The sequence below is a fragment of the Papio anubis genome, chromosome 12, assembly GCF_008728515.1.
Source record: "Papio anubis isolate 15944 chromosome 12, Panubis1.0, whole genome shotgun sequence".
NCBI lineage: Eukaryota > Metazoa > Chordata > Mammalia > Primates > Cercopithecidae > Papio > Papio anubis.
In genome coordinates, this window is record NC_044987.1 from 21,203,170 (window position 1) to 21,223,751 (window position 20,582).

At 43.8% G+C, this 20,582-nt stretch overlaps 1 protein-coding gene across 18 annotated transcripts in view; it reads right to left on the reverse strand.

The window, feature by feature from the left end:
* The window catches only part of NCAM1 (neural cell adhesion molecule 1), a 312,825-nt gene that overhangs the window by 20,936 nt on the left and 271,307 nt on the right, over positions 1–20,582 (reverse strand). For 6 of the 18 annotated variants that reach the window (XM_003910714.5, XM_009187295.4, XM_003910715.5 and 3 more), the window contains 2 exons: positions 10,942–10,944; positions 1,256–1,380 (listed from right to left, as the gene is read on the reverse strand). In XM_003910714.5, coding sequence (XP_003910763.1) covers positions 1,256–1,380; positions 10,942–10,944 — 128 coding nt within the window. Of the gene's footprint in view, positions 1–1,255; positions 1,381–10,941; positions 10,945–14,448; positions 14,491–16,477; positions 16,526–20,582 lie in introns of all 18 variants that reach the window. The other 12 variants (XM_009187300.4, XM_009187296.4, XM_009187299.4 and 9 more) reach the window with 3 other exon arrangements.

Sequence of the window (20,582 nt, forward strand, 5' to 3'; positions counted from 1 at the left end):
GAAAGGCATCCCAGCCTACCACACCTCCGCTTCCAGGGGGATATTGGGGACCACCTGCCCAATCCTTGTGCCCTACTTGGCAGTGAGGAAGCCATGAGGACCTCTCAGTCACTGGGATCTCTGGACTGGGCCTTAGGGCAGTGACAGGCCTTTCCTACTATTTCAGCTCATACCTGCTTACAAATTAAGTGGGAACAAGGCCTCCCCAGCTGAGAAGTGTGCCTGCAGGGCTCTGTGCTGAACCGGCTCTCCAGAAGGCTAGCCAGTGAAAGACCTATCACTTCCACGGGGGACTGATCACAAGGCAGAGAGGAAGTAACTCAGCTTCCTAGAAAAAGTCTTCCTTGGGGCTATGTGAAGAAAGGAGATTGCTCCCTTGTTCATTCTTTTCTCTACTACAAAACCCTAGCAAGAGGTTATTCTCTGTGTTCAGATGTGGCCTCTAAATCTCTCAGCCATTGGTTGTAGTTGAAGATGACCAAGTGTCATTCTAAAACCAAATGGAAAGGGTGATTTTCAGTGTGGGATTCGGATCAAAGTGGAATGAGGGAAATCTTAAGTGGCTGGTGAGCAAACCAGGAGAAGATGGCTTAGAGCCAACTTGCTGTTAGCAGGATTAGGACAGCTCAGGTGGCCAGGTGAAGGGCTGGTGAGGGAACAAGGATTGTTTGAGGACCTTAGGCAGCCTCGGGCAGTGGGGAGAGCCCAGTCTCTCAGTCAGGCTTGGATTCAAACTGCCTCACCCAGCTGTGTGAGATCCGGCACTTACTGACTGCTGTGCACCCACTTACTTCATCTGTAAAGAGGGGATAATGGTCAGACCTACCGCACAGGGTTCTCGTGCAGAGAAAATGCAAGTGGTCATAGTGACAGTGCAGGTGCCCGGCCTACCATACACATTTTATCCAAGGTAGTGATTCTTATATATTAGTATGGCATTTAAGAGAAGTACTAGATAATGGCAAAATAACTTTGTAGAAAAGTTCAAGACACAGAAAAATCAACCATGGTATGAGTTTGTCACCACCACAGTCATCTAAGAGGCTTTCAAATGGACCCAGTGTGAACATGACCTAACAGCTGTAGGGCCATCTTGGGATTTTAAGCCATGGCCAGGGCCCATGGGCCACCTGCCAGACACAGAGTAAGACCCCATCCCACCCCTGCCCCACCTGGGCTGCCCCTGTTGTTTCCCTAGCAAGCTGGGTGTCAGGGTCGCAGGGTTCTGGTGAAGTCTGAGAAGGAGGCCACTCACCGCTCGGTACCTGACCAGATAGTGTCTGATGGGGGAGCCGCCGTCATCCTGCTTGATCAGGTTCACTTTAATAGAGTTTCCGTCCTCTCCCATCTGCCCTTCGAGCTTAGGTGCACTGGGTTCCCCTGAAACAGCCAGTTAATTCACATGAAATTCGCATCCACAGAAGGAAAATCCAACCCATTGGAATGGGATGGAGTGACAGGGTGGGGCTGGACACTTTTCTTGCTTTCTCAGAAATTCAAATGGTTAAAAAGCAATAAAAATAAAACTGAATTCCAGGTAGATGCCTCAGACTGAGCCCAAACTGAGAGTGCCTCTTGGGAATGTTCTGGTAAATAGCCTTCCTGTGAGCAGGGTCATTTCAGCGTTTTAAGAATAGGCTTTTTTTTTCTGTCTCTCTCACTGGTACTTATGTTTCCTTTTAGTTGCTCTTATAACTGAAGATTTAATTTTTATAAACCTGACACATCTTGAGGAACAGCCTGAAATAGGAGAAAATACAAGTGTTTGAGTAGGAAACTCCCATCCATAAAATTATTTTGCAAAACAGCCCAGTTTCTTGCCGGGACACGTTACTCACCCCTGGGGCTAGGAGGCCTGATCTCTAGTGGGAGTAAATAATGCTGCATTCTTGGGACTGGCTTTTCATGAATGACATTTTATTACTCAGACTCATTAAAAAAATAAGAAGTTTCCGGTTGTGATTAAATAAAGCACGACTTGCCCTAGGCAAGTTTTTTGTAAGTATCCTTATGCCTCTTACGCAAGTTTCCTGTAAGTATCCACTTATGGTTCAAATGAGTGAGTGCTAATCCTCACACTTTAATGTGTTAAAGTGACAATCAGTGCAGTCTTTTTCTTTGTGAGAGGAGAGACAAAAAAACGTCTTTAGCATTTCTCAACAGAAAAAAAGTTGTTTCTTGATTTGCAATATACACTCAGCTTGTAGCACTGTGAATCCAAGGTTGAGAAGGAAGATGAACTTGCATGGGACAAACTGCTAGGGCTAGGATGGTTCTCCAGTGAGTAAGGCACTAATTTACTTTAAAAGAAACAATTGCATTAATATATGCTGAAAGTAATAAAGTGAGAGGACATCTCACATACAAAGTTAAAATGAAGATTTAACACAGCGGGGAATCCTGCACTTCTGCGAGGAGCTATCTCTGCATCTATTTCATAACCTCAGAGAGAAAACTTGGAGACGCTACAAAACAGTTACCTTCTGGGTGGGTCACTCTGGCTTGCTCTCTGGAAAACAGAATCACAGACATGTGACAGAAGAGCCACAAAACGGCTTGTCACCAGGGCTTGGATCTAAGCACCTAAAACTGCACCACTGGCCATTTACGAGACGGCTACAGGCACAGTTAGTGTCACGCCTCACTTCTCATTCAGCTACTCTGGGAACCACCTTCCTTCGATACAAGGAGGAACCAGGGAGAAGGCTAAGGAAGAGCCCACTGCTCATCATCGCAGGGCTAGCAGCAGGCGGATCACCTGGGCACTTGTCAGAAAGGTAACCAGATCCTTCCAGTGATCTGTGTGCACGTTTAGGTTTGAGAAGTAGCAGTAACAGGAATAGATTAAAAGCTACAACAGGGAGGATGCATAATGTCGGGAGGATATTTAGGAAAAGTTGTGCTTATTATTTGTTTTCTTAGATCAATAATTAAGGAAAAATAAAAATAGGAATAAAAAGATGAATGGATTTCAGGCAAAGACCTGTCTTGTTTTAAAGCCGCTATCTAGCCCTGGGCCACAGCTATTCAGTGGAAAATAGGTAGAAATTTGGTTTAGACATGTCAAGGTATTTAGGCTTTCCAAATTCCTTTGGACTGTCCCAAGTCCTAGACAATACATCAGTTATGTCTATGTCATTATAGATACCTAGCGCTGAAAAGCGACTCAAAGTGGCATAGATTTTAGATCAGGGCAGGAGCTCTGTGTAGATTCAGAAATGCTGAACAAATAGAGGGTGACACAGGAGAACTTTACAAATTGTATTCTCTGATTAAATTGGGGTGACCAACTCATCCCGATTATCCTGGAACATTCCAGGTTTTAGCACTGCAAGTTCAACATCCTGGGAAACCCTTCAGTCCCAGGCAAACTGGAATGGTTGATGACCCTAGACCTACTGCAAATGAACGTAATTATTCTAACTTTATCCACTCAGAATCACAACACTGGCTCTGTGCTGAATGGTCTACCTGCCCTAGCATGGAGGGGATTTTTACAGGCAGCATCAGCGGCCCTTCCAACATGCCCACTAGGCAAGGACTGCGTCCTTCTCCCAAGGCCTCCTTTTAGGGATCAGTCCACTGGGGCTTCTCTGGCTGCACGTTCCTAATGAGTTCCTCTTGAAATTGAGCAGTGTGTTTTCAAGGCTGAATCAATCCTGCAAAATGCTGTCTCCGAACTCTGCATCATGGGGGGTCTGGTCTGTTGCCTCGATCAAGTTTCATTCCACATTTGCAAAATATGGGCCCTGAACTGGATGCTCTTTAGGGCTCCTTCCAGCTCTGCCGTCATGTGAAACAGTGACAGCCACTGCACTAGCACGGACTGCCAACTATACCTGGGCTGTTTCTCATGACATTGTGGGAAACAGAACGCAAAATACAAGACTTTCAGCCAATTTTAGGGAGATGCACTCCAAGGTCAACAATTCCACATCTCTAAGGCAGAAAGTTGTCAACTTTTTGCTTTAAAATGTTGAAAAAATTATCTCAAAAGTTTTATCTTTGAAAAGAGAGCCCCAAGTCTCTTCAAAGACCTAAAATAAAAGTCTCTCTGGGGAATCCTGCAGAAACCAACTTCCCTGATGAAAGTACTCTCTTATCTTTAGATTTGTTTCAGAAAAAAATTTAACTTGAATCAGAGAAAAACCATCAAAATCTATACCATAGATAGAACACAGTTCCAACATTTGACATAGTTAGAACACAGTTCCAACATTTGACATAGTTAGAACACTGTAATTTGCTATCATTGTATCTGAGTGACTATCAGTACTCTGATATGTATGTATTATTTTCTTGGAGCATTTTATATTATATAATAATATTGACTGGGCACAGTGGCTCATGCCTGTAATCCTAGGACTTTGGGAGGCTGAGGCAGGTGGATCACTTGAGGTTAGGAGTTTGTGACCAGCCTGGCCAACATAGTGAAACTCAGTCTCTACCAAAAAAAAAAAAAAAAAAAAGCTGGGTGTGGTGGTGGCATGTGCCTGTAATCCCCACTACAGCTACTCGAGAGGCTGAGGCAGAAGAATCACTTGAACCCAGGAGGCAGAGGTTGCAGTGAGCCAAGATCGTTTCACTGCACTCCAGCCTGGGTGACAGAGTGAGATCTTGTCTCAAAAATAAAATAAAATAAAATTTAGGTTTATTATTTAGAGTGCTCTACCTATGATTTATTCAACAGACGTGTACTGAGTATCTACTAGGTCCCAGGTAGTCTATTAGGCACTGAAGTCTCAAAGGTAAATAAGACACAATTTTGTTTGCCAGATGAAAAAACTAAGTTATGATTAATTCTTTTAAAAGATGATGGGGCCCTTGGACAGATACATAATGCTTCCTATGACCTTTTTTTTTCTTTTTGAGACAGGGTCTTGCTCTGTCACTCAAGTTGAAGTGCAGTGGCACAGTCATAGCTCACTGCAGTCTCAATCTCCATGACTCAAGTGATTCACTCACCACAGCCTCTGGAGTAGCTAGGACCACAGGCACATGCCACCACACTTGGCTAATTTGGCTAATTTTTAAAGTTTTTGTAGAGATGGGGTCTCACTATGTTACTGAGGCTGGTCTTGAACTTCTAGGCTCAAGTTATCCTCCTACGTTGGCCTCCCAAAGTACTGGGATTATAGGTGTGAGCCCCTGCACCCAGCCTATGACAGTATTTCTACACGAAGATCATATTCAACTAATATCACAGAGATTTGGACCCATTTGGTGGCTTTGTAACTTGCTGTGAGTACATGAAAATATGGAAAGAGCAATTGTTTAATCAAGTGTCTTATCTTCCAGTGTTCACTGTCAGTGAATTCTCTTAAAGATTACAAATGGGGTTAGAGACACTTTCTTAGGCTTTCTGCACAAAGCCATGCCTGATGAGGGAGGGGCTGTGGCGGGAGAAAAGGACCTTTCTGTTCAGGAGGCTGACTGCTATATCGAGCACATTAGCAGAAGAAATGCCTGAGAGAGTCCTGATGTGCACTGTGTTCTGAGATGGTGGCTCTGATTGAAATCATTATGAGTAATTTCAGTAAAACCAATATTGTAATTATTTGTAAATGTTGGTTTGCGATTCAGCAGCAATCGGCAGGTTGCTCCCAGAAGACCCCTGGGGTTAATTACACCCTTGGAGTTTAGCTTTAGCCATGAGTCAAATGTTCCCCCCAAAATGCATTATGTAAAGACTACACCAACGGAACATTAAAAAGAAACTTTGCCAATAACAAATAAAAAGTATTGTGCAGTTCTGTTATTTTCTAGCAGGATGTGAATCATGAACCCAAGAAAGAAAGAACGTACCATAGAGGCCACGTACAGTCAGATATATCACAGGCAGGTCCTATGAAATTCTCTCTTAGAAACCATAATTGAAATGTATATTTCTGGCTATGCCGATTGCAGGTTCTCTGTTTGTAATTACTGTGCTACTGTACTCTTAAATCTGAATCGGCTTTATGCCCTTCCTCTCATCAGCAGAAGCCCCAGGAATTAGAAAACTCCGGCTGGATATCTGAATTCCACAACAAAAATAGTAGCAAATCCAGGGTACTTGGACAGCATTGGTGAATTTTAGCAGGAAACAACATTCTATTTCTCTCTCAAAGGAGCCCAAACACCAAGAGTTAGCTGTGTCTTCTGAATGAAAGGCTGGGGTGCCAAACAGGCATCCTCAGGGAAGCCTCTATCTGGGGCTGGGCACAGTGGCTCATGCCTGTAATCCCAGCACTTTGGGAGGCCAAGGCGGGTGGATCACCTGAGGTCAGGAGTTCAAGACCAGCCTGGCCAACATGGTGAAACCCTGTCTCTACTAAAAAAAATAAAAAAATTAACTGGGCATGGTGGTGCCTGTAATCCCAGCTACGCAGGAGGCTGAGGCAGGAGAATTGCTTGAGCACGGGAGGTGGAGGTTGCAGTGAGCAGAAATTGCACCACTGCACTCCAGCCTGGGTGACAGTGAGACTCAGCCTCAAAAAAACAAAACCAAACCAAACAAAAAGCCCTCCATCTGTGTTCTCTATTCATCCACTTTGTTTTCTCTCTCATAGAGATCTGCACAAAGTTTCAGGTGTCTGAGCATAAACCCGTGATAAATGTGGGGCTTGCATTACAATCTTTTACTTTTCCTATCAAATGAGACTGTCTAGTTTTAAAAATACTGTTCATTTTGTTTATCCTAACTCCTGCCTCATTTGGGTGATTATTTCTTCCAAGCAATTTGAAACTTGTGTTATATATACCTTTTTACTCTTAGTTTTTGAAAAGTCCAAAATGTATGACTTTGCTATTAAAATATGAAGCCTATTTACTTTTTCCAAGTCAGAAACATTACAATTACATCCAGAGGTTAGAAACGTGGTTGGTCTTTAGGGCATCAGCAAATTATCTGAGGGAATCAGGATTTAGCGTTATTAGACCACTAACTCTCTTTCCTGAAACTAAAGAAACAAAGCTCTTAGCCCTTGATACCAAACAAAAGAATCGGGTGTGATCTATGTCGCATACATTCTTGGATCCTCATGACTCTCCCTGGCGCCTCTTTTGGTAACCTACCTGGCTATTCTAGGGATGCCGAGTGGCTTTTGGACAATCCCGAAGAACAGCCTGGCAGTGTAAGGGTGGGTATTAATGTCTTTGGCATTGTTCCTGCTAGATGAAGCTTTTGGAGTAAAGTTTTTTTTTTTTTTTTTTTTTTTTTTTTTTTTCCCCCTGGACCCTTTTGTCTTCAGCATTAGGGCTTTGCTTGTGCCTGAGTGACCAGAATCTTTGCCATCCTAGTCCCTGGCTCCAGGGAGCCTCGGGATACACAATGAGTGAGTGTGGGTATGGCCAGTTCCCAGCTTGCAGAGCAAGGATGCTGAGCCCCCCGCGGCCACACTCACTAAGGCATCTGGTCTGTAAATCCTTTCCAGCACCAGTTTCCTGAGGAATTATGAATGTGAGAGTGCGTGTTGGGGTGGGGCGGTAAATGGCAGCATGAAGTACAAATTAAACAGCAACCAATGAGCTCTGACAGACCGAACCACAAAAATACCAGTTCCCTTCTCGCGGGTGTCATGAAAACACCAACAGATTAATTGATCAATTATCTTTGTTTCATCATCCTAAAAAGAAAATATGACCAGGAAGGTATGGCTTGTGGTTATGGGGCTGATCCAGGCTGAGGAAGTTATGACAGAAATAACTGCTATCACCAACAGTTAACTCGGCTCCTGCCTCCAAGGCCACAAGGGGGGCTCGTGTCCGTCTTCAGCTCTATTTCATGGACATTAGATTGGTTATGAAGAAGAATGTGGCTCCTGGGGAATTTCAGCCCTCATACTGGTGACCCTAAGGGAACTGTCAGTTTCCAAGGCCAGCGGCAGCCCACAGTCCCTGCCCACAGGATTCGGGCTGACACACCTCACTGCCTTTTCCTTCAGCCCCTTCCCACTGACTCTCTATCCTGGGAACCTCCAGTGCAGGGAATCCTTAGAGGTAAAGGCAATTAGAGCAGAAACCCTGGTGAAAAGTCTGTGTCGACCTGCCAGAGATCGTGGCAATCCAGACACACAGCTGTAAAAAAATAAAGGAGGGAGTGGAAGGGGTGGTTAGTGATGTTTTCAATCTAAGAAGGAAGAGTGGGTGTTAAAGAGCTTAGCTCATCAGAATCAGCATTTCCTAGTACGAGTCAGTGTCAGTAGCTAAAGAAAAAAAATATCATTATGAATGGCTGGGGAGGGAGTCATGCTCAGACATGCAGCACACAGACAGAGGGGTGCAGGGGGCTTCTCATCTCACGCATGCTGCTGGTGGGGAGTCCCATTTACACAGAGTCCTCAGTAGCTGGTGGACAAAGCCACGGCTCCGTGGAGTCATTGGAGGAAGCCCTGCAGTGACATGATGCCATGACCTTAGAAATCAAAGTTTGCATCCTCACTTCTTTTCTGGGACAGGTGTCTAAGCTTATCTGTCACAGTCCTCTACAGGCCAAGCCCCGTAGGCTCAGGGGCCAAGTAACCATAAAGGATGGCACTCAATCCCTGTTATAACCTCCCTTCTCCTTCTGAGTCGCCACACTTCATGCAGTGCTGCTGGATTCTGTAAACACTGCCCCACTGAACTCAGGTAGATGGAGCATCCAGCTTATGTTACGCATATCCCAGGCAGTTTTCTTTTTTTGAGGGGGTGCAAGGTGGACAGAGAACATCAGATGTCACCAATTGTTGGGTGTCAACCCACTGACAGCAGGAAGTCCCCCCTCACTCCTCCGCTTACTTTCACCTTTCTCATTTAGGCCCAATTCAGCTTAAATCTTTGCTAATACCCAGGGAGAGGAGGTGATAACTGTCCTTAACTAAGCTTTATTGCTCTCCTCCATGAATTTTATTGGCCCTGACCTCTCCATTCCCTTAAATTTTTATTGTTAAAGGCCAGTTCCTGCTGCTTACGGGGCTCACCTGAATAAGTCCTCAGTTTGCCCCCTTGCAGATGGCAGGAGAGGGTCCGTCATGGATGAGGACACAGTTCCAGGAGGGGGTAATCATAGCTTTGGAATTCTCTAAGGCCCTCAGTGATTTTTTTTTTTTTTTTTTAAGTACTGTCCACATTTTTTATCAACAGCCAAGAAGACTGCTAAGGAATGTTTCTATGGCAACTTCAGAAAACATCTTTAAACACTTCTTGCCCTGGCTTAAAATGTCTGGAGGAGATCTCTCTTTAGAGGAGTGAATTAGTGTCTACCTTATTAACATTGTGCTTTGTTTCGCTCCAAATTATAGCATTGCACAGAAATGACCAAACTTGTTTTTTAAAAAGAAATGAATAGGTTTCAAATTCAACATCCAGTAACTGCTCACATTTAAGATTTCATGGGGAAGGCCCAGATCTTTTTCCAGAACATCAACTACCGAACAGTCATCACAAGTCTGAAAAATGTCTAGTCTTGCTGATGGTCAACCTTTGGGAAATCATGAAAATATAATATTTTGGGTAGGACTTGTAGTTTAGAAAATCTTAAGCTCTCTATATTCTCTGTCCTAATACTTGCAAATCCAGATGATTTTTAAAGGTAAGCCCAATTTATTGGCATGGACTACATCAGATTATCAGATGTTCTGCTTCTGGGACAATCCCACCTTATTTCGTACAATGTCAACATCCAGTATCTCCTTTTTGGAAATGAGGATGGCTCATAGGCAAGTTCAGGAGTCTGGCTGTAAATGGGACTACACTGGGGCCAAGCTGACATCCCTATAAAGCTGAGGTGCTCAGAGATGGGAAATGTGGAGGGTGAACGAGAGGGAAGGTACACAGGGCTGAACACACAGGAGGAGAACGAAACACAAGAACAGACCAGGAACAAAGGACATGCGAGACCAGCTGTTGACGGTTTTGTCTGTGTGGATGTCGCCCAATCAGTTCTCAGAGAAGTGAGGTCAAACAGGGACCCCTTGCATGCACGGGCACACCGGGGGTTACTGGTGTTAGTTTTGCTTTCGTGATCCATGTAGCCCATGTCTCAGGGTGTGATTTGAAGTAAAACATTTCAGTTAGGAGAAAACTGAATGCATATGACTCAAAGGGCAGGTTCTGAATAGGTGTTTGATTTTAGTGAGGGAAGCTGTGAGCAGAGGCTTCCTTCTCTCTTTCTGGTAAGCGAGAAATGTTTTAATGAGGTTGTGACAGTCACAATATTAACTAATTATTTTGTCATTGCTATGCACTTAATTAGGCTATAATTTTATTTCCTTTGCTGCAAGGGTCAATCATGTGTTTCTTGATTATACGGAGATCTCCAGTCATGGTAATTATCAAGTGACTTTTGCTTTGATTTTCTCCCCCTCCCTGGGGGAGGGCCACTCTTAAAAAGTGACACCTCGGTAATCACAGCCAAACTGCTCTAATCCGAATTGTTAAATCTCTTATTTCAGAAAGTCCTCAATGTGCATGAATTTTATGAAGCACTCTCATTGGGTTTTGAACAAATACAACCTTTGCAATTGATATATTTCACTCTGTAGCATTTCAAGGTTGTAAACATTTTCACAGGAATGTGACTCATTTTAGAACAACTATGGTCTTTAGAACTACCGGATAAAGTTAAACAACAATGCTATAAAGCTAATTTGCCAAACACCTTTCTGGGAAATAATTTTTATGAACCATCGGGTAAAAATTCAGTTTGCAAACTGTGCTGTGGCTAATGTGGGTTGACTGTAGAGAACAGTTTGTGTGACCAAATTTCTTGAAGCAAAATACCAAACCAAAGGTTGTCGTGATATCAAATTGTCATGTCAAGTTTGCAAGGAATGATGAATTCTGGATGTGAATTGAGAACAAGAGGGAATCTCTCAAATGGCTTTGCTTGGGAAATCTGAGACAGGAAGAAATGGGTGTGCCCTACGTGCCAGGCTGTGGTCCCAGATTTATTTCACTAATCAGAACAAAGAGTTTTACCTTCTGTTCACCAGCGTGGACGACATCATCAGCACCATGCAAGCCACATGACAAAGTCACATGATACGCACGCACATGATTGGTTGAAAGGAAAGTGGAGGAGGTCACATGGAAAATACAAAAAAATTAAAAACTGATGTAAACAATGGGCAGGGAGAAAAATCAACAACAAAATCACAGACTAAATAAAAGGAGAAATTAAATTAAATTAGCAGCATATATAGGAAACATTGGGAGGGCAGCAAAACTGCCCAGAAATAGGATAATAAATCATAAAGAGCATTTGGTTAACAACACCAATAAGCATTAGCTACGGCTGCAACACTACATATTAATACCACATCAGGAGCATGTAAACTTGTTTTGAAATGGGGAGGTGTTGCTGTCAGGAACCAGATGTCAAAGTCAATCCAGGAGACTGTTAAAGGAAAAGAAAAAAGCAAGTTATTATCCACAGATTCCAGAAATGTCTCAGCATCCTTGGGAAACAAGGGCAATGAAACAGAATATGGGTCATCAAGGAAAAGTCCTGAGAATCTTAAGGTGAAGACTGTGTGCCCTAGAAGAACAAAAGATTGTATTAAATCAAAAAGCGTCATTTCATGTTTCCTGTGGCATAAGGAAGAGGGGAGCATGGGCTGAATGAGGCTGGGTGGATGCATGCCAGAGATGGTGGCTTTGATGATCTTATCTCACTTCTTTCTCCACAAACCCGTATTATTCCTGAGACCTCAGTGAGCCTCCCTAAAGTCAAGACCCATATAAAGGAAGAGGCCAGCGCAGACTAGGGAATAGGTTTCCTTCTGATGGTTGAGACAATGGCTGTGCTGACACTAAACAGCAGAAACTGTACCTTTGGCCTAATGCGCTGAGAGTTTGACATTAAGCAAATGTTTGGCCATTTGTGGTTAAAGTTTTTTGTTTGTTTTGAAACAGGGTCTCGTTTCATCACCCAGGCTGCAGTGCAGTGGCATGAAGATAGCTCACTCCAGTCTCGACCTCTCAGGCTCAAGCAATCTTTCTGCCTCAGCCTCCTGAATAGCTGGGACCACGGGCGTGTGCCACTACGCACAGCTAATTTTTCTATTTTTTGTAGAGATGGGGGTTTCGCCATGTTGGCCAGGCTGGGCTCAAGGGATCCTTCTACCTCAGCCTTCCAAAGTGCTGGGATTACAGGCTTGAGCCACGGCACCCAACCTGTTGTGGTTAAAGTTGTATCTTTAGACTTGTGGTTGCACTAAGACATAAATTTGAGATTTACAATGAAAAAAAAAAAACTTTTCTTGTGTGGATGTAAAAGCATTCCTTTTGGTCCTATGTTGTGACTGAGTGATCTTGACTTGTTAAAAGGCATTTTGGGTTTCTGACCTTAAATTTAAGAGGCCAGGGAATGTTTTGGCCATTGCCAATTGAGGCTGAGGGAGAAGGGCAAAGAAGGCAGATGAAGACACCTTTCTGTGTAAAGAACACTGCTGGTTAAAAATAACCCGAGAGAAATGCTTTAACCAGGCTACCTCTTCCCTTGCCACTGTGAGCTGATAGAATGTATGCTTCTTTCTTATTGTCTGGCATTACACAGATTCCGGTACCTTCCTGCCAAAGGGGACTTTCAGGGACTATATACAACTAAGCAACTGCTCCTTTGGTTTTATTTAGAATATCTTTATTCCCTCAGAATTATAAATGGGTACACACACACACACACACACAGGCAAAACTGGGAGATATTTATTTTCAACCCCATTGATGGATTGATGATCGATGGATATTCACATGCTGATAGCTACTCTGCTATTAGTTCCACTGCAATTCACATGTGCTACATTTCACTTACTGGTGAGAAATATGTTCATGCTAAACTCAGGCTGCTGCCCAATTGTGAACATCTTCCCTTTATCTCAGTATCCACTGGGACCTACAATTTGGGTCAGTAGTCAAGTGGTTCAAAATAAAATGACTCAAACTTTCTTCCCTTTGGATGTCACAACTAAGCATTTTATCTGTGGGCAGAAATGTCTGATGTTTAAAAATTAAAGACATGTCAGGGGAGAGACACCTAATTCCTTCTTCAGGCAAAATCTGGAGCCAAGATTGTGTTTCACTAACAGAGAGGACCAACCTACAGTGAGTCACCTTAAATGCGACACAGTTGTGCAAATACGTTATGTAGCTTTCTCGTACTGTGCCTGGACACACATTGCACCAGGCTGAAAAAGGACAGGAGTGACACTGTAGAATAAGAAAGGAGGCTGTTAGCTGCATTCCTTTTCCAAATGTAAAAAAAAAAAAAAACTCATATTCTGAATTAAACCCATGCGAGCACAGCCTATTGTCATCGGCTCTGCTCTGCTGACAAAATGAAACCTTAAAAGCATCAGGAATTAAAATTCATCACAGCACACACACGGAAGGAACACCAAGAAAGCAGACCCTGAGCTGTGTTCTGCAGTAGAAAAAAAAGAACCATTTCATGCAACACACAGAACCAGGAAACTCTTTTCTTCTCTGTTCAATTATGTATTGGAAAGCTTGGCCCTGGGAGCTGGAGTTATACTTTGCATACCTGCTTTCTGCCTTCTCGTTCTGCTTGATGGGATGTATGCCATTTTTTTTCTGTGCAACCAGAAATATTATAAAATCTAAAACTCCCACACAGCTTCGATGCTTGAACACTACAAACATGCACACATACTCATATGGATTCTTCAGGGGATTCAAGTCCTCCACACACATCTTACTTCATTAGAGCATTATAAAGACTAGTTTGGAACATGCTACAGCAGTGATTCTGTGCAATGTTTTCTACGTTGAAAAAAAGAGGATACAGTCTGGCTCTTGACTTTATTGTCAAGAGATAAATTCCAGCACTTTCATCTGGACTCTCAACCCAGGGGGAGCCTGGATTAGGCTTTTTCTGCCCATCATTTTTCTAGCACTGAGGCAGGAGCCTGAAAGGAGACAGCAGGAAGGAGCTCTCTCCTTTCCCTGTGCTCTGCATACAGGGAGACAAAGCCAGGCATGCTGTCAGGAAGCAGCGGCTCCTTCCTTCTCGGCATCACCCTCTCCCTTTCCCCAAGCAGCCATTTTCTCCTATTCCTTCCCCGGTTCTCAGTCTTTTTTCTACTGCTAAATTAACACGCACATGAGCGTGTGTATTTCAGAAGGAGGGACAGTAAAGCGAAAGCCAGGAAGGAGATGCTGTTCTTTTGTGTCCTCAGCGTTTCCCTAATTCTTGTCTATTTTTAACTAGAGAGTCGATTTGGAAAGGCCTCCTCATGCACGGAGTATTCTTCCAATAATCACCCCCGTTCTTTTGCTGATGCTTGGTTTGCTCTCTTGGCCAAGCAGACAGCATGCTTAGGAAACCACACCAGGCTAGGAGCCTTCATGCATTCACAACTGTTGCTTTTAATAAAAGGGAAAACAACAGGCAGCGCTGTAACCTAGAAGTCGGCTCTACAACAAGCGATCAGAGGTCTGGCTGGAGCAGCTCAGCCCTGTACTCACTAGCTGGTTCTGTGGTTGCAAGGGCAGGAAGAGGCCAGGTTGCTATGGAAACATGACAGACAGAAAAGGCACAGAAAGGTGAAGGAGAGAATGGAGATAAATTAAACTCATAGCTATATATGTATATATACATGGGTGTGTATATATTATATATATGTAGGCATCATTATAAAGATGGTGAAGGAGGTATTCTCTCACTCTCTTCTCTGAGTTATCAATATTAATATACATATTTATTTATCTATTTATTATTTTGAGATGGAGTCTTGCTCTGCCACCCAGGTTGGAGTGCAATGGTGTGATCTCATCTCACTACAACCTCCATCTCCCAGGTTCAAGTGATTCTCCTGCCTCAGCCTCCCAAGTAACTGGGATTACAGGTGCATGCCACCATGCCAGGCTAATTTTTATATTTTTAGTAGAGTCAAGGTTTCACCATGTTGCCCAGACTGGTCTTGAACTCCTGGCCTCAAGCAATCCAGCCCCTGGCCCTCTCAAAGTGCTGGGATTACAGGCCTGAGACGCCATGCTGGGCCTTAATATACATATTGAAAATACCTTAATATACTTATTTAAAAGAGATGATCAGAAATTTTGCTGACAAATGGCTCTCGCGCAGCAAGAGATAACATAACTCTCATTTATTCTGACTATTAATTCCAGTTGCTAAATTCCGAGCAGTATGTTTTGTGTTCTTCACTCTTAATCTTTAATTTTCACAAACACTTAAAAGGTAAGTGGAATCCATTCTTCACCTTAGAGGTAAGAAATCTGAGACTTGGGGAGGTTTAGTGACTTATCCTATGTCATGGAGCTTCAGGCGGAAGTAGTGGAGCTGTGATTTGAACCCAGGTCTGTCTACTTCCAAAGCCTGAACTCCGTCTGCTACAGGACAGTGCCTGGAAAAGCACTGCATGGGGCGGTGGGCATGCCTCTGAGTCAACAGATAGTGACAGAGGGCTTCTGAGCTTGAGGCTTGAGTCACCTCCTGAGTCTGAGTCCAAACTGCAGGGGCTTCTGATATATCAAGGAGAATAAAGCCGGCCAGGTGGCACCACCCTGCCTGCCCATTTGCTGCTGTCTGCCACTCTGGGCAGATGCTGGCTTTGCATCCTGTGTCTTACTGAGCTGTGGTCTTACTTTGCTATTCCTCCCTGGAAAGCTAGGTTCAAAACTCCAAACAGTGGCAGGCCTGGAGCCCCTTCTACTCCTGCGCATTCAGAAGAACAAAAGGACAGGATAGCAACATTCATTAGATCGGAAATGAGCAAGGCTTAGCCAGGATGACGAAACCTGAGAGCGACCCGTTGACATTACTGCTGGCTCGGTGGTAATGATCCCAGGTGGGTAAAGCAGAGCTTGATAAACATTAAAATGTTTGCGATTTTCTTTAGGGCGGCAGGACGTGGGTGACTATGCATCCTATTTTACAGAGGAGATAAACAAGGCTCACTTGTGAAGGGTTAAACGATTTGCCTGAGCGCCTACTGCCAGGCACATCTGCCAGACACTGTTTATTTTCCCACAAATATTTACAAGAAAAGTATGCATTTATGGATAAAGCGAAAGCTACAGGCCTCCCTATCTAATTTCAATGTCTGTATCCAACTGTGCCAATTAAAATGAAGGGTAAAAACAAAACACTCCAACACATTTTCTATGACCCTGCAGAGGAGACATTTTTCTTGGTCAATTCCTTTGGCTTCTCCAAATACGAGTTTTGATCCAGCCCACTCAGAATCCTGAGGACAGGGGTGACCCCAGGGAAGCTGCCTTGGGGATCCTGCCTGCAGGGGTTTCTATCCAGAGCAATGCTTTTCCCTCGCCTCTCCTTCAGGGAAAGCTGCCCCTCATGGATCTGAGAAGCCCTATGCCTGTTTCTCTTCTCATCTGCTTCTCTAAAACCCGACGCTGCTTTCCGCCAACTGAGTTGAATTATCACCTGGTGAAGGAGATAACATTAGGCAGAACAAACTGTGGCTGCTGGAAAGCGACCTGCAGAGAGATGGATGAAGAAAATGATACTCACTATCTGGTGGAGACAATGGAACAGGGGTAGACGAGCTAGCAGATGCCGCTGAAGAAAGAAAAATGAAGGTGGGGAAAAAAGATCATTGAGGTACACAGATACTGAATGAAAAAAACGGAAGCAACAACCCTGGGGCGTCAGTATGAGGAGCTGAAGCAAGTTACAGTGGGAAGAACAACACTGCGTTTGAACAGGTGGCCAGGGCACCAGCGAGGAGCAGGGCTCTCTCTAACTTCAAACCTTGAGGCTGTGCACCTGCCAAACCCTGCAGTTCAGGTAAAGTCTGGCCCAGGAACAGCTGCACAAGCCTCAAACCTTGACTGAAAACAAATATCCAGTTCAGCAGGACCAGCTGTCTCCATAGGACCAGAGGTATAGGAGGAAAGGGAATTTGGACCTCAGTTTAAGGTGAACCAGTGAAGGAGAAAATAGACATTGGCTTTTCATGTTACACATCTATATATGTGTTTCTATATAGGTATATATTTCCATATATGAGTTTATTTATAGCAAAACCTATATGCCTCACTCATTTCAACATCTGATTGAATGAAACAGAAATGGCTGTCCTACCTAATGTGTACTACTGGGTGAAGTTCATGATCCTTTATCATACAGATGATGCTGCAACCACTGCTGCCTTCCAAAAACTCCCCTATAGAATGTGGTTATTTGAAGGCTGCTACAGAAGAGCCATGCAAATAATATTCAGGATTATTCTCACTCCTCCAGAGAACAGAAATGTTGAAGAGACTGGGACTGAAATTCTAGCCAATCTTCTGTGTAGAGGATGGTTGTTTGTGTATCTGAGATACTGGGACACTGAATGGATCTTTGGTTTTTCATTGGCAAATATTTGGAAGTAGTCCCATCAACAGTCACAAAACAAGTCCCCTTCGAGAGCTAGATGAAAATTTGGAAAAACCTCAGCGCATCTCCGACACTGCCTTAATATCTAATACTCATGGTTTTGTCTTCCTTGACCTTCCATATGAGGGCATCTCATTAAACCATGAGTACAGTGTCACTGGAATCAAAGCAACAAAGAATCGTAACTCATCATTATTAGATGGTCTCCTTCCCTCTCCTTTCTTTGTTTGGCTTGAATTGTTTGCATAGTTGTCCATATTATTCTGGCAAAGAGATGGAATTTTACGTGCTTTAACCACATATATGACAATCCGTTTAACTTATACTTGCAGTGCGCCACCTGGGGGACAACACATGAAAACAAAAATCTCAAGATGCCTCTTTCAAAAAGTAGAGACTCATTCATAATCTCTATATTCTAAAAGAAATTGTCTATTTCGCTTCATGGTACAGAAGCAAATTAAGATGCATTGTTTGGGCAATGAAATTATAAAGGTGGGTAGCTCAGTCATGGAGGGGAGGATTCACAGCGAGTTGTAAGGAGTCTCACAGAAGCAGCCCCTCGCAAGGCAAACAGAGGTTGTGAGCTTTCCTCCTGAGTGTCTTGATGGCATGCAGACATTTGGCTTAAAAAATAACATGAAATAGGCACATTCTCCCAGGTTAGAGTTTTATTTGTTTGTTTGGAGTCACAGTTTCCTCATGACCTTCATGCACATTCATGAACTACAAACAAAGGAACCTCCAAACAGGTAAGCCATGCTTACTAACTGGCAGCTTGAAAGCACAAGAATTTGTGGCTTTTACTAGCTCCCCCGCTCATCCCTGCTTTGACGTATCCATGTCTCTAAACACGGAGAGGTCTATTAAAGAACCAAGAAAGTAATCCCATTATTGAGACATCTCAACAAACTTCAAGTGATGAGACCGGTGCCAAATGCGCTGGTCTCACCTGACACCTGGCAGTCCAGGAGTCCAGCAGCAACACCTCCCTGTGCAGCACACTGGCCTCTGCTGACTCTGTGCCTTCTCTTCCCTAGGGCTTGGGGTGTAACCAGGGCACAACTCCAGTGGCATGGGATCCTGCTGTGCATCTGCATCCCAACAGTATTACAGGACAGGGGTGCAGTGTCAGCGGTGCTGTGAGCTGGCATCAGAAACCAATACCACTGGTTCTTGGGCTCAGTGCAAGCACACAGCTAACTGGTGGTTGACTCTGTTTACCTAAATTCAGACAACCTTTGTGTCTTCCAAGAAATGGGAGTAAGAATTCAGAGAAGGTCCTTCCTAAGTCTCGTTCCTCAGTTCCTAGCAGCAAAAGGGTGGGTTTGTCATAACAGTGGTAACTGCTGGCAGCATCCTCCCAATGATATCTGTTTTCAGGATGGGTCTAGGGGTAGCAGGATACTCTGTGGGCTAAGTCCTCACTTCAGTAACTCTGGGAAGGTTATCAGGGCACAAAGAAAGACCATAATAAGTCATCTTTGGTGATAATGTGATGTTCCCATATGTTCACTGCCTCATCCTGCTAAAGTTCTTGCAAAAGGCATGCTCAATTCTAAGAATATGCCATGGTTCTACTTATCTAAAAGAAGTTTGCCTTTTGATTCTTCAGACCTTAACTTTATTATATGATTGACAAAAACTGACTTTTTGTACCACTAACAATGCCTGCTGTTGTAGCATTCACGATCTACTTGGAATGCAGAGATGACACCACCCTTTTCCAAAGGGCTTCTCTGAGTCGTGGTTACTTATCCATTTTGATACTATCAGACAATAAACAACAAGGTCCGGAGACCTCTTTTTTGTAGTTAAAAATTTTAATTTAAAGTTAAAATTTCACTAAGAATTTCATTTTTAACATTGGCTTTAAAATATAGCTTCTGCTATATATATATTTATACATATATAAAATCTCACCTTTGCAAGAACTGAGCTGGCAATGCATGAAAACCACTGTGGCCTTTGAAGTCCAAGACCCAGTTACTCTGATTCAGTACTCAAACTCCAGTTACTGGTTAGAAACTCAGAGGGGAGCCTCATCCCAGCCTTTCTCTCTTTAATGTAACTAAGCCAGCATTCATTTACTGATCAAGTCCAGACCAGAGGAAACCTGGAGACTCAGTTGAACCATGAGTTAAAGATCAGAGGAAGATCCAGAAGGAAGGTTCTCTCATGCCCAGAGTGACTCCTCCCAAACTTGCTTAGGGCACAGCAGCTGCACGCCCAGAGCAGGTACTTGTCAGTCCGGCCTGACGGCTCCATCCCTCAACTCTGATGCCTTCGAGAGCTGGTTCATCCCGGCACCAACTCTGCTGAGGGTGGATTTGGCACTTGCTCAAAATCTCAGAACGCCTACATGTAGCTACTTAGTTTTTGCTGTTGCTGTGATATTTCTGAATAATGTTAGAAAGATAAGCTTCCTTGGGTACCTTTCAGGTGCAGGGAGCCTTTTTCTGAAAAGACTGTACAGCTTCCTGAATACTTTTTCTTCGGTGTCTGTGTGGGTAACACCTCCCTCCGCTATTCTGGTTCAGCCTAGGAAGAGCCAAATCTCAGGAGAAGGGAAGTTTAGGGGCATCTCTGCAGGCTGACGGGGTCAAACCACACTTCATCTCTCTGTTACCCTTGTTCCCTGTGTCCTCTATGTACAGCTTCCATGATTAGGGTGTCCTTCCAGTGAGGAATCTCCCCTTCCCTACCATGCATGGCAGAAGAGCTCCTACATTAGCTGGTTAGTCTTCCCCAAACAAGGAGATGCACACTGCAAGTAACTACACGCTAAAGAACAGAGCTGACCGGAACTAGAGACTTAACTCTGCAACAGATGCCTGCGGGACATGCCCATGGCTCAGAACCAAAGTTCATGCTATGTTTTGACTATGGCAGCTGCTGTAGGAGCCTCCCTGACCATCCTCCTATTCCCCTCCAGCTACCAAGCTGACAGACAAAAAGCAAGGAAGCAACTGAGCTCAATTCCTTTATCTCCTAAAAGCAAATATGAAAATCCTTTCAGGTTTTTTTTCCTTCAAGGTATTTTGAATAGTGACCTGGTGGGGCTGTGGTCACTTTCCCGGCATCCTGGCTGCAGGTGAGGCGGGGCTATAGCGTGTTATTCGGGGCTCATCTGCAGACTTCCACCATGCTTGGCTCAGCAAACATCATCTTTGCCGTGGGGTAATCATCACACACAAAAATTAATAAATAAGCACAATTTCCAAAGACACAGAAG